This window comes from Lacerta agilis, chromosome 6, assembly GCF_009819535.1.
Source record: "Lacerta agilis isolate rLacAgi1 chromosome 6, rLacAgi1.pri, whole genome shotgun sequence".
NCBI classification, from domain to species: domain Eukaryota; kingdom Metazoa; phylum Chordata; class Lepidosauria; order Squamata; family Lacertidae; genus Lacerta; species Lacerta agilis.
This window is the reverse complement of record NC_046317.1, coordinates 11,705,408-11,718,430: the sequence shown is the minus strand read 5'-3', so window position 1 is coordinate 11,718,430 and position 13,023 is coordinate 11,705,408. Positions and strand designations below refer to the sequence as shown.

At 43.1% G+C, this 13,023-nt stretch overlaps 1 protein-coding gene across 2 annotated transcripts in view; it reads left to right on the top strand.

Annotated features, from left to right (window-relative positions):
• BRINP3 (BMP/retinoic acid inducible neural specific 3) overlaps window positions 1-13,023 on the top strand; it is a 255,239-nt gene that overhangs the window by 138,396 nt on the left and 103,820 nt on the right. For both annotated transcript variants that reach the window (XM_033151388.1, XM_033151389.1), the window contains exon 4: window positions 11,894-12,084. In XM_033151388.1, coding sequence (XP_033007279.1) covers window positions 11,894-12,084 — 191 coding nt within the window. The remainder of the gene's footprint in view (window positions 1-11,893; window positions 12,085-13,023) is intronic.

Below are 13,023 nucleotides of genomic sequence, written 5' to 3'. Positions count from 1 at the left end.
CAGTCTCCCTTTTTGTGGCTTTTCCAAATGGCAGCTACAAGCCGAACCTCACATTGCTGGAAGTTCCTTTCCTGAGACCCTGAGAAATTGAGGCTGTTTGGTGCAGGCAGCCAGGGAAAATAAAGACTTCTGCTTGGTGGCACTGGACAAAGTCATAGGAAGGGAAAAGAGAAACACACTCTATGGGATGTAAGTGCCATTCCTCTCACAGACCAGGGTTTAGCCAGTTCCCTAACAGTCCTTATGTAAAATCAGATATTAACATATCTGATAATACTTGAGATGCCCCTCCTGCTCTACATTTAAAGGAGTGGTGTGGGATCCATCATTCACAACAACAACAACAATTTCTACCCAGCCCATCTGGCTGGGTTTTCCCAGACACTCTGGGTGGCTCCCAACAGCTTATAAAAAATGTGATAAAACATCAAACATAAAAAACTTCCCTAAACAGAATTGCCTTTCAATGTCTTCTGAAAGTCCGATACAGTGAACGCTTGGGTTGCGAACATGATCCATGCGGGAAGCACGTTCACAACCCGCAGCGTGCATAACCCACAGCGCCATGTCAGTGCATGTGCATGACACAATTTGGCACTTCTGCATGTGCGCAAAGCGTGTTTTAGCACTTCTGCACATGTGCGAGGGCCGAAACCCGGAAGTAACCCGTTCCGGTACTTCTGGGTTTGGCGCGTCTGTAACCTGAAAACACACAACCCAAGGTATGACTGTAGTTGTTTATTTATTTGACATCTGATGGGAGAGCGTTCCACAGGGCAGGCGCCACTTACCGAGAAGGCCCTCTGCCTGGTTCCCTGTATCCTCACTTCTCGCAGTGAGGGAACCGCCAGAAGGCCCTCAGAGCTGGACCTCAGTGTCCGGGCTGAACGATGGGGGTGGAGACGCTCCTTCAGGTATACTGGGCCGAGGCCATTTAGGGCTTTAAAGGTCAGAGCCAACACTTTGAATTGTTCTCGGAAACATACTTGGAGCCAATGTAGGTCTTTCAGGACTGGTGTTATGTGGTCTCGGCGGCCACTCCCAGTCACCAGTCTAGCTGCCACATTCTGGTTTAGTTGTAGTTTCCGGGTCACCTTCAAAGGTAGCTCCACGTAGAACACACTTGTGATTCCCATCACAAGCGAGAAGCTTGCAAACACGCGCCCCTACTGGGGGTGGACTGCACATCTGTTTATTTCTGTGCTGACTGCAGTATAACCTTGGTGATGGGACTGAAGTCCAACCCTATGAATCCCTCTGCTGCCAACCAATTCGGCTCCACACCTACTGTGGGAACCTTACTCTCAGGTTGCAGGGTGGGGACTAGCTTGGCCAGCTTCCTTTCCCCTTTTGGGAGGTCTGGTAGTCCTGAGGTGAAACCCTCATCTCAGTTGCTGCTTGAGCTGTGTGTATCCCCCAGAATCCTCAGAATCCTTATCCTCATCCCCCTCTGACAGATCCTGCCACTCCTGGCCTGCCAGGTATCACAGGGGCCCATGGCATTCTCCTTTCCAAGCAATTTTCCTGGATGCTAAGCAATTCCACATCATTGCAGGGGACAAGATTGCTGCTGCCCCCAAATATGTCAACAGCCCCCTGTTTTTCTTCATAGTGTTCCAGAATTATATAGAGTGGTATCCTGTGCCCTCATTCTGTTGGTGCAAGGATTTATGCCCGTGCAATGGAAGTTTCTCTCCTCTTCTCCCTGCCTCCCCCCAATTCTCCCACCCTCCCCAGATCTATCTACTGTGGAGTATTGTGTTGAAAACCCTGAACTGATTTAGAGGTTGTTCTGGGTGAGGAGAGCATTGGGGCGGGGGGAGTTCCATTGCGCAACCAGAAATCCTTGCCATAGTAGAATGAGTGGATCAACACTACTTTGGATTCAAGCCTTAACTTCGGAGTTTGGATGTGAGGAATCCAAGATGGTGGCTGGTAGTATTAGTTAAGGCTAGTAGCAGCAGCATCAGTACTACAGTGGTACCTCGGGTTAAGAACTTACCGTATTTTTCGCTCCATAGGACGCTCCGGACCATAGGGCGCACCTCATTTTTAGAGGAGGAAACAAGGGAAAAAAATATTTTTCTGGTTTTCCTCCTCTAAAAGCCCTGTTTTGTTTTGTTTTTTGTTTTGTTTTTGAGGATCAGCTAAAGGTTTTGCAGCTTTTTTTGCAAAGGGGGAAAAGCAAAGCTCCTTTTGCAAAGGGGGAAAAGCAAAGAGGAAAAGCCCCATTTTTATGGGGTTTAACTCACATTTCTGAAAAATCCTAAGGAAAGGGAGCCATTTCTACTGTTTTCAGACAGATAATCTAATCAGCCAGTCACATGTCCTGGGGAAACAAACAACCTCCCTCTGCAGCACATTCAACAAAGGAGGGTGGGGCTGAAAGGGAGCCGGGGACTCTTATCTCTCTCCCGATCTCTTGCTGATCAGCTGCTGAGCGGGTCCTTTCAACACTCCCTTTTCTCTTTGTAAAATAAAAAGCACAATTTGCTTTTGGCCCCTGGGCAATTCAGCTCCAGGGACCACCATTCGCTCCATAAGACGCACAGGTATTTCCCCTTACTTTTTAGGAGGAAAAAAGTGCGTCTTATGGAGCAAAAAATACGGTAATTCGTTCTGGAGGTCCGTTCTTAACCTGAAACTTTTCTTAACCTGAGGTACCACTTTAGCTAATGGGGCCTCCCGCTGCCGCCGTGCCGCCGTCATGCGATTTCTATTCTCACCCCGAAGCAAATTTCTTAACCCAAGGTACTGTTTCTGGGTTAGCGGAGTCTGTAACCTGAAGCGTCTGTAACCTGAAGCATCTGTAACCCGAGGTACCACTGTATTATTGTTATTTCTTCATTTTTTTAAAAAAAGGGTTTAAATAGTGGGAGGCAGCCCATCAATGGAAAGTGGAAACAAAGAGTGACAATTTATTGTCGGCCTCTTGAACCCGTGCAGGATTGGCACAAAGTTAACAACGAGGGGGAAAGTAACCCGTGCTGATTGCTGAACTATGCGGCCTAGAACTGGGTATACATTCCTGTTAAATATCTACTCCTCTGATGGTCTCTTCCCCCAACATGAACCAACATACTTCCATTAAAGCTCCTGAGAGTTGTAATCTTCTCTTCACTTAAATGCTATTCAGTAGATGGGAGCAGTGCAAGCAGAGCATAACAGTGGTATCATTTTAATCAGAGAGGTTGCGCACACCAATCCGAAATGGACAGTTCCTGACACAGCATATTCCTGCTCTGCAGCTGCCAACCGAATAGTGTTTTTTTTATCAGCATTTTACGAAAAAAAGAGGAAAAAATCCTGTAAGTTTTATACAATTGAACTGTCAGTCATGGTATGCTGGGAACACAGATAGATTTGTGTGTGTGTGTGTGTGTGTGCGGGAGCACCCTCAATTCAGTGAGATTTTGATCTTTTTGCTTCTTCCTTTCTTTAAAAGAGGAGGAGGAGGAGGAGGAGACGTTATGATGGGGCTTAACATATTGTTATCTTAAGTGACAAAAGGAAACTATATCCGGAAAGGACCTTTACAAAACTGATGCTGCAGCAGCAGGATGTTGTAGAACTCAAGCACCTGCCAGAGGAGGAAAAGACTGGCTGTCATTTCCATAATATACAGTTGAGGCTTCACTTTCAGAAAACGAATTAAAGGAAGGCATTCTTTGCACGAATCAAAGGTGTTCGACAAGATTGTCCGGCGGGAAGGCTACACAATCACAGGCATTATCTTTAATATAATCACCCACCAAGGGATAAAACAGTTTTCCTCAATTGTCACTCTTTGGAGGTCGCCTGGGTGGGCAATTCTGAGCGCTAATTATCTTCCCCGCTGCATAATTCCTATTCCTTCTTCTCCAGATCTCTCTGCTGGATTATTCCCCCCCTCCCATTCAACCTATTATCAAATAGATGGTATACACCCTCCCCCCCCTTGTAAATTTCTTAATGTTGCACACAATGACATCGCTTTTGAAAACAGCATGTATGGATTTAGGTATGCCGTTTCCGTTGATGCTAATGGGAGTCGTGTGGATAGAGCTTTATCTGCACTCTCCTGAATATTTTTATCTACCTGAGGCCATGGTCACAAAAGGAAATGTTGTGTTCCACAGTAGCCTAAAAAACTTCCCAGAACCATCTGCTGCTGCCAATTATTTGATTTTTGAGAACTTCTACTATAGCAACTGTCCAGAGATGGGCAGTGTAAAATCTTGCTGCTCAGAGCTAATATAAACTTGCCATTTGGTATTATTCCCCCACTGTAGGTTTGTGTTTCAATGTTCCATTTGTATGGTTTACTATGTTAAATTACAAGCAGTGGCATAGCATGTGGAGCCCCCAAAGGAGCAGTTGCCCCGGGCACAAAATTATTATGGGTGCAAAATTACACTTCCTCAATACAGCTGCATGCTTACATTGCTGGGCTTTGTTGAATACAGTGGTGCCCCACTAGACGAAAATAATTCTTCCTGCGAAAATTTTCGTCTAGCGGGTTTTTCGTCTAGCAAAGCGGCAATGCTTTCCGCTAGACAAATGCCTTCGTCTAGCGAGTTTTTCGTCTAGCGAGGCATTCGTCTAGCGGGGCACCATTGTACAGTGTTTCCATGTGAACCAGGAAGTGACCTCTCCAGAAAACAGAATGACTCTTCTTTTCTTATCTCTTCAGCTTTGATTTCCTGGGTGATGGGGATGCTGTTAGGCAGCTGAGTGTGCATGTGTACTCCATCTGTTTCCCTCCCTCCCATCCCTTGCTCCATGCAGCCCCGGGCGTTGGTAACCCACATTATGCCACTGATTGCCAGTACCATTGTTGTATGCTTCCCTTTCCCCTTAATTGCATCTACATTTCCTGCAAAAGTATTTTTGGTCAACGTTATTATTATTACTTAATGAATTTATATAACTCTCTATACCTGCAGATCTCGGGGCGGTTCACAAGAAAAAATCAGATTATAAAAACCATAGAGTACATAATCAAAATAAAAACAACAACAACCCAATAACCACCCCCCCCAAAAAAAAAAAATCCCACACATTTTAAAAGGGCATAGGATGTTAATCAAATCAACCAAAGGCCTGGTTAAAGAGGACCAGTTTTTGCCTGGTGCCTAAAGGTGTATAATGAAGGCACCAGGCGAACTTCCCTGAGGAGAGCATTCCACAGACAGGATAGTAGTAAGGAAAGAGGGAGCCAATTTTGCATTTTCCTGTCTTCACAAGAGCTGACAAACATTTGTATTCATGTGCAAGGAAGCAAACTCGGCAAATGCATGGCTTGTGGAGAGATTTTTTTTCTATGCCCCTGCAACCTACTGACTGGCAAGGTCTCTTCTGACCACAAAGGGGATGGCTGTGTCTGAAATATTCCCAAATCTCTCTTCACAAACCCTGAAATACGTTGCCCTTGGGTTTTCTAAAAATATTACTGTGAGAAACTGTGGTGAGTGGTGATTCTTGCTGCTTTATTGTTCTGGAGAAAATCTGGTTTCTGGTGGCAAGGGGTGGTATTCAAGTAATTTTTACTTAGTGTATATTCATTGAGATTAATTACTATGACTAAGTTAGGTTCATTAGTTTCAAATGTAAATGTCACTAAAGTTTAAACATGTTAAAGACATATGGTGAAAATACATGTTTTCTTATTCAGTACAAGCAACTTAAAATTCAGTAAGTTGCTTGTACTGAATAAGAAAACGTGTATTTACACCATATATTGTATTTGAAGAACATTTTATCTGGCCAAAGCACTAGAGCATTTTTTGGTTTGGTTTTGACCTGTCCTAGAGGCATTCATATATGGTATGTTCTTTTGTTCATTGGCATAAAATACTACTTCTTCTTTGTCTAGTCCAGCTGCCAGAATTGTATTGGCTAAACATTGGAAAATTTAATTTATCAACCAGCACAGTGTATTTCTGCATGACATTAAAATGCCAGATAACCCAGAAGAAGGTGGTATTTAATAACCAATAATGCACCTGCTTTTTAAAATCACTCTTCCAATAAATGTTTTGAAAATGATATAGTCAGGGCTTTCCCCCCCCCCCCAGCCAGAGCTCTGTTCTGGCACCTCTCAGCTGGGTGCCATTGCCATAGTTCTAAGAGAACAAGGGAGAAGTTCATGGTGAGCTCCAACACCTCATTTTGTGGAAAAAATAGCACTGCATACAGTATTTTTGTAACTGCCCTTCCCCTAAGTATCTCCGGGTCCTCTCCTTTCCACGTTGCCCCTCAATACGAGGCAAATTTGACTGAGAAACTGGTAACTGGATCAAATTCACCCCAGTGAGCCTCACAGGGGAGCGAGTTTTTCCCCCAACCTAGCTTAGCCCAGTATACCCAAACCGCTACATTTCGCTGGCTTCCAGGTAAAGAATCATCCCCATTGTAAAGCCCAAAACTGTCACATCTTCATAATCATGGCTGGCATATGAGACCATTTATATAAGACTGCATAGAGCTTTTCTGCCAGTTTCTACATCTCTCCTTTCAGGAATTTGCAATTCTCTCTCCCAATCACAGCTATATTTTCTGGTCTTTGGTTTGACATCTTTCGATATGACACACATTTTTGGATAAGTCCCTTGCCTATTTTGAAATGTACCATATTTTTCCGTGTAAAAGACTAGGTTCAAAATTTGGGGGCATCTTATACACGGATAGATCTCTCCCCCCTCCCCCGTTTTCTTAAATCGGTGTCCCCCCAAATAGGGGACATCTTATACATGGAAAAATACGGTATTTTTATTTTATTTTATTTTTGGTGGCAGTGGGGGAAGAGAACTCCCCTTAGAGGAAAGAAAGGAGGTATCAGGCTTTGCTGAATATATGGATCAGTGCAATAGGTGTCTGATTGGCCTCTTTTCCTGATAGAGATGATGTATCTTCTTGTTCAGCAACCCTTGAAGGACAAGGCATCCAGAGCATCCCTTTCCACTGGAAGCCCTTATTTGCCCAGACTCTGCCACCACCTTACTCGATCACCCTCCTCTCCAAAGAGATGCTTTTCCACCCCTTGGGGTGAGAGGCAGTAGGGGATGGAGAGCAGGGTGGGGGTGTGTGGAATCAGTAAGGCGCAACTGCTCAAGGGGGGATCTCCTCACCCTGCTTCTACTTAACTGTAATTCCAACAGGGATGTGCACAGAACCAGCGACAGTGCATACGCTCCCGCTGCCTTGGTTGGGTGCATGGGGTGTGCCCCTGCGGGGGACGGAACACACCGGGCGTCCACTTCGACCGAGGCCAAAGAGAGGGAACCTTCCCATTTGTAGGCTGCATGCAATCTTGAGCTCTGAGACTGGGGATCAAGGCTGCAGGGAAGTCTGTCTGCAGCAAGGCTCGCTTCCTCCTTCCCTTCGAAGGTTTGTGTTATATGTATGCACAACGGGGGAGTGGCTACTTTATGCACTAAGTTAGCCTTCACAGTCTTAACACCTCGGTAGGCTTTGAGTCACACAGTTTCATCGCCTTAGTAGGCGAAGGGAACAGACTCAGTGTGCATATATACAATCCTGGGAATTGCTACACACTTATTATCCTGATGGTAGCTAATATATATTGCTAGCTGTTTTCCCAAAATAGTCCATCATCCTTCACATGCCATCTAACATGGTTTTAAAATGGAAGGTTTATGTTCCTTTCATTACTAATAAGAAGAGAAAATTGGAAGGTAGGCTTTTCGAATACGTCTACAGTGCAAAATATGTCTAGAGGCAGAAAACAGCTCCAAGTGTTTTAATCATAGGGACATCTATTATTACACATTATAAAAATACATGTTCCCAGCTCATATTTATGTATATTTAACTAAAGCTGTTACAGTATTATTCTAATGCCTCTTATACAGCATTTTGCGATTTGCATTTCTATTTAAAACGTTCCTGAAGTTGCTCCTAAGACCCATGCTGATTTAATTCATTATTGCAGCCTGCCATTTCCTAACTATTGTGCAGCTTCTTCCTTGTTGAAGTAGCCACAACGGGATTCTATACCGATGCTAATTAAAAAACAGCAAATCCCTCTTTGGCGGCACTTTTGTTGTCGGAGTGAATTGGGCGATGTGACATCACATCATTTCCTTGTGCATTTCCCTGCCTCAGCCTTCATCCCTACACACAAATCGGGTTCTCCTCCCAGAGAGCACGTGTTGCGGTGAGGTCACCACAACTGATTCTCTGTTGCTGGGGTGGGGAAGTTTGGATTGCCACAGCTACCCGATTGGTCCCTTGGAAGCATGGGACCTGTTCCGGCCAATGGGGTTGCAGAAATTGCTTCCGAGGGATAGATATATACTGCTGCACGTTGCGTTGAGATTCTTCTGTTTCGCTTTGTCCGCCGGATCACCCGCCCACCCTCCCTATATTTAGGGTCTGTGTTGACCTTGCTATACTGCCGTGGGTCGTCTGCTTTGGGGGCAGGGGCCTAGTAGGAATTTTTCCCACTTGGCGGATTGGCTGGTGCCTTTTGGGTTTTGCCTACCGTGTAACAAATCATCACAACTTTGTAAGGTTTGTGGTTAGGCATTGGTTAATGTGTGTGGAGGGGACGAGGCATGGCTGTGACATGTTCCTCCAATGGTTGGTGCGTAGGTATTCCGTTAAAGGAATCCAGGGGCTCGCTGTGCATTTGTCCGATCCCTGAAAGGGAGATAGGGCTGAGCAAGAGCCGCTGGGAGCATTCTGGGTGTGATTTTAGGGATCTGCACCCATCCCAATCGATCTCCCGGGGTGCTTACCTTGACTGACCTCTGCAGCTGGCAGTTGTCAGATCTGTCCCTGTCCTGGATAGTCTGGGACAGGTTCAGATAGTCTGAACCAATGCCTAAGCAAGCCGATCACAGCCTGTAATCAATAAAGTTGTGGCCAAAATTATGCCAAATCTCAAACTAAAATTTGAGTCATATGTGAATTTATTTCTAGGCAGTTTTGATGATCTTAAGACGCAACAGACATCAGGGTGGGCTGACACAATTAAGATGATGTCATAGCCCATGCCTCACTACTGCATACTATGGCCTAGAAAAAAATACTGCATACCTGTGAATTATTAAGTCTAGACTCAGGAATAGCTTGCACATTTCAGGTTTAGCAAAGACATTGGAAAATACAGGTGAAACTCAAAAATTTAGAATATCGTGGAAAGGTTCATTTCTTTCAGTAATTCAACTTAAAAGGTGAAACTAATATATGAGATAGACTCGTGACATGCAAAGTGAGATATGTCAAGCCTTTATTTGTTATAATTGTGATGATTATGGCGTACAGCTGATGAGAACCCCAAATTCACAATTTCAACTTTGGGGTTTTCATCAGCTGTACGCCATAATCATTACAATTATAACAAACAAAGGCTTGACGTATCTCGCTTTGCATGCCATGAGTCTATCTCATATATTAAACTCCAGTAGATAATGAAAACAATTGCTTACATAAATGGACTTTTCCACGATATTCTAATTTTTTGAGTTTCACCTGCACTATGCAAAGGTCAGTCTAGAGTATGAATGTCAATCTCTGCCCATTGATGAATATCTGTCCAAGACAAGGGCATTACTAGAGTAAAGGCCCCATAATCCCATGAACCAATTATGGGATTAAACGGGACTTTGGGGTTTTGTTTTGTCCTGGTGAGCTGGAAACAAAAAAAATTACTTGTACACACTTCCATCTTGCTTGTGGCAGCTAACGCAGAACTGCCTCTAGAACGTTTGCAGATGTTTCTTACTGCATGTAGGACTCACAGCTGTGTGGTTATGGTGCTGCATAATCTTTTTTCACCCTCCCTCCTTTTGCTACACACCGTGATTAATCCTTTTTGAGTCCGTAAGACTCACAACCTTGAATAGTATTCCGAATCACGTCCATTTGTTAGCTGATGTTTAGATCGTCTTCTAAGCCTATTTCACGCCTGTGGACTACAGCCGGCAAGAAAAGATTCATCCATGTGTCAAGTGTGGGAGAAGCGTCTATTTGCAATTGTAAATTAAGTATTTGTTTGCAAGAATTAATCTCCAGTTTTCTCCCACATTAATCCTCATGTTAACTATATCATCGTTTTGTCTTTTGGGCTTGAGGATCGTTCACTGCCTTGTTTCCCCTCACACACAGCGCGATGGGGGAAGCAATGGGAATAACAACAGAGAGTTACGACTTCTGCTCTGAATTTTGCGATGCACTTCTCCAACCAAAGAATGTTCACAAAACTTTCTTGTAGGGACAGAAATTCAAAAAAAAAAAAAAAAAGATGGTTAAGTTGTTTATGTACAGCAGTTAGGGGACGTGGGTGTTGCTATGATCTAAACCACTGAGCCTCTTGGGCTTGCCGATTGGAAGGTCAGCGGTTCAAATTCCCATGACAGAGTGAGCTCCTGTTGCTCTGTCCCAGCTCCTGCCAACCTAGTAGTTCAAAAGCATGCTAGTGCAAATAGGCAGGGGCATAGCAAGGGGGGTGGGGGAGCAATCCGCCCCGGGTTCCATAATGGAGGGGGTGACAAATTATCAAGGAACAATTTGGGGGGGGGGGAGTTTTCCTGTCATGAAGTCTGAAATTTCAGTTCAGAGAACACTTGCTGAATTGTTTGATTTTATACCAATGTTATGTATCTGATGTTAGCCACCCTGAGCCCGACTTCGGCCAGGGAGGGTGGGATATAAATAAAAGTTCTTTTTTAATTATTACTTGTTATTATTCCTTTGTAAGAAAATATGAAATAACGTAAAACCATTTTTGCGGGAGGGGGAATCAATGGGGGGGTTGACAAGAAATTTTCTGCACTGGGTACCACCTGACCTTCCCGTGCTTGGGGGGGGGGTGCCAAAAAGAAATTTCTCCCCGGGTACCAATTTACCTTGCTACGCCCCTGCAAATAGGTAAATAGGTACCGCTGTGGTGGGAAGGTAAACGGCATTTCCGCACGCTCTGGTTTCCGTCACAGTGTCCGATTGTGCCAGAAGTGGTTTAGTCCTGGTGGCCACATGACCTGGAAAACTATCTGTAGACAAATGCCGGCCTGAAAGCGAGATGAGCACCGCAACCCCATAGTTGCCTTTGACTGGACTTAACCATCCAGGGGCCCTTCAGTTCCCCCCCCCCTTTTTACAGCAGCTAGTATTCTTTATGCACAAAAATGGAAAGATTAAGACATTCCCACCAAAGAAGAATGGATAAGTAGAGTTATGGACAATGCTGAATCAGCAAAGCTAACCGCTAGAATAAGAGAATGATGATTGCTTTATGGACGATGGAAGCCTTTTTCAGACTGTTTAAAAAAATATTTTACTATGGTGGATTCGTGAGCAGGATTTGAACTACGAGCCACAGAATGCATTAGAGATTACTGTATTATTGTTAGGATTATGAGAGCAAAGATAAGGTGCAGCAAGGGGGAGGGGAAAAAATACCATAGAAAATGGGACGGGAAGTGGATAAAACATTAGAAAAATCTATTGTGTATTGGAATGTTTATGCGAATTTTTTGGAAATGTAATAAAACATGCCTTTAAAAAGAATGTTTACAAAACTGCACATTAGGGAAATGTGTACATAAGATGAATATATTAATGAAAAGAACATTAAAAAACATTTTATTGGGTGAAAATGCTTTCAGAAATGTGTGCATTAGTCAAAATTGCATGCAAACACATATATTAGGAGAAATTCATAGGAAAATGCTGATGAAGATTCACATTTTTTTTAAAAAAAGAAATGTAAATTCCAGTAGAATTGTGAAGAACTGAATTTAACATTGGGAGGAAAATGAGAAATGTAGAGATCAAAAATTACCAACCCATCCATCTCTAGTTATGTAAAATAATAATCATCATCATCAACATCATCATCATCATCATGGCAACTTTAACTGCTAATGTTGTTATATTCCTTATGTAGGAGAGGAGTCACTCACCATTTTTGTGGACAAGCGGAAGCTGAGTAAGAGATCAGAAGCAAGTGATCCCAGCATTAACAGTACCACAGTGACACTAGAAACACTACACCAACTGGCAGCCTCGTACTTCATTGACCGGGACAGCACCCTGAGAAGACTTCACCATATTCAGATTGCCTCCACTGCCATAAAGGTATATAAAAAAAAGTTCTCTGGAACCACGTGAGAAAAACTGTTATTTACAGGTGAAACTCGAAAAATTAGAATATCATGGAAAGGTTCATTTCTTTCAGTAATTCAACTTAAAAGGTGAAACTAATATATGAGATAGACTCATGACATGCAAAACGAGTTATGTCAAGCCTTTGTTTGTTATAATTGTGATGATTATGGCGTACAGCTGATGAGAACACCCAAATTAACAATTTCAACTTTGGGGTTTTCATCAGCTGTACACCATAATCATCACAATTATAACAAACAATGGCTTGACATATCTCGCTTTGCATGTTATGAGTCCATCTCATATATTAAACTCCAGTAGCTAATGAAAACAATTGCTTACATAAATGGACTTTTTCATGCTATTCTAATTTTTCGAGTTTCACCTGTACTTGTAATATATGTCATTTACCTTGTTGGTTCTCCAAACGGCTCTGCAATATAAGTATGGCAGTTCCTTTTTTAAAAATAATAATTTCTATTATTTTTAATTAATTAAACATTAAAATAACCACATTACAATAATCAATCAAATACATTTGCTCCACCGAGCTCGTGACTTCTATGGTTTTCTATTTCCGTATTAACTATATACGTCTTACTGCTCACAGTCTCTGTCCCTTCTTACATCTCAAGTCCTCTCCAGTTCCTGGTCAGAAACTACTTATGTCTTATATTGTAGGAACTATGTCAGTCCTGTTAGTGTCTTTAAATTTTTGCAATAGTCCCTTAAATAGTCAATAAATTTACTCCAATCATTCAGGAACTTCTGGTCGCCTTGGTTCCGGATCCTCCCCGCCATCTTAGCCAATACTGCATATTCCATCTCCTCCGTCTGCCATTCCTCCAATGTTGGCACCTCTTGTAATTTCCTAAGTATGGCAATTCCAGATTACAGGTGAGGATTTAT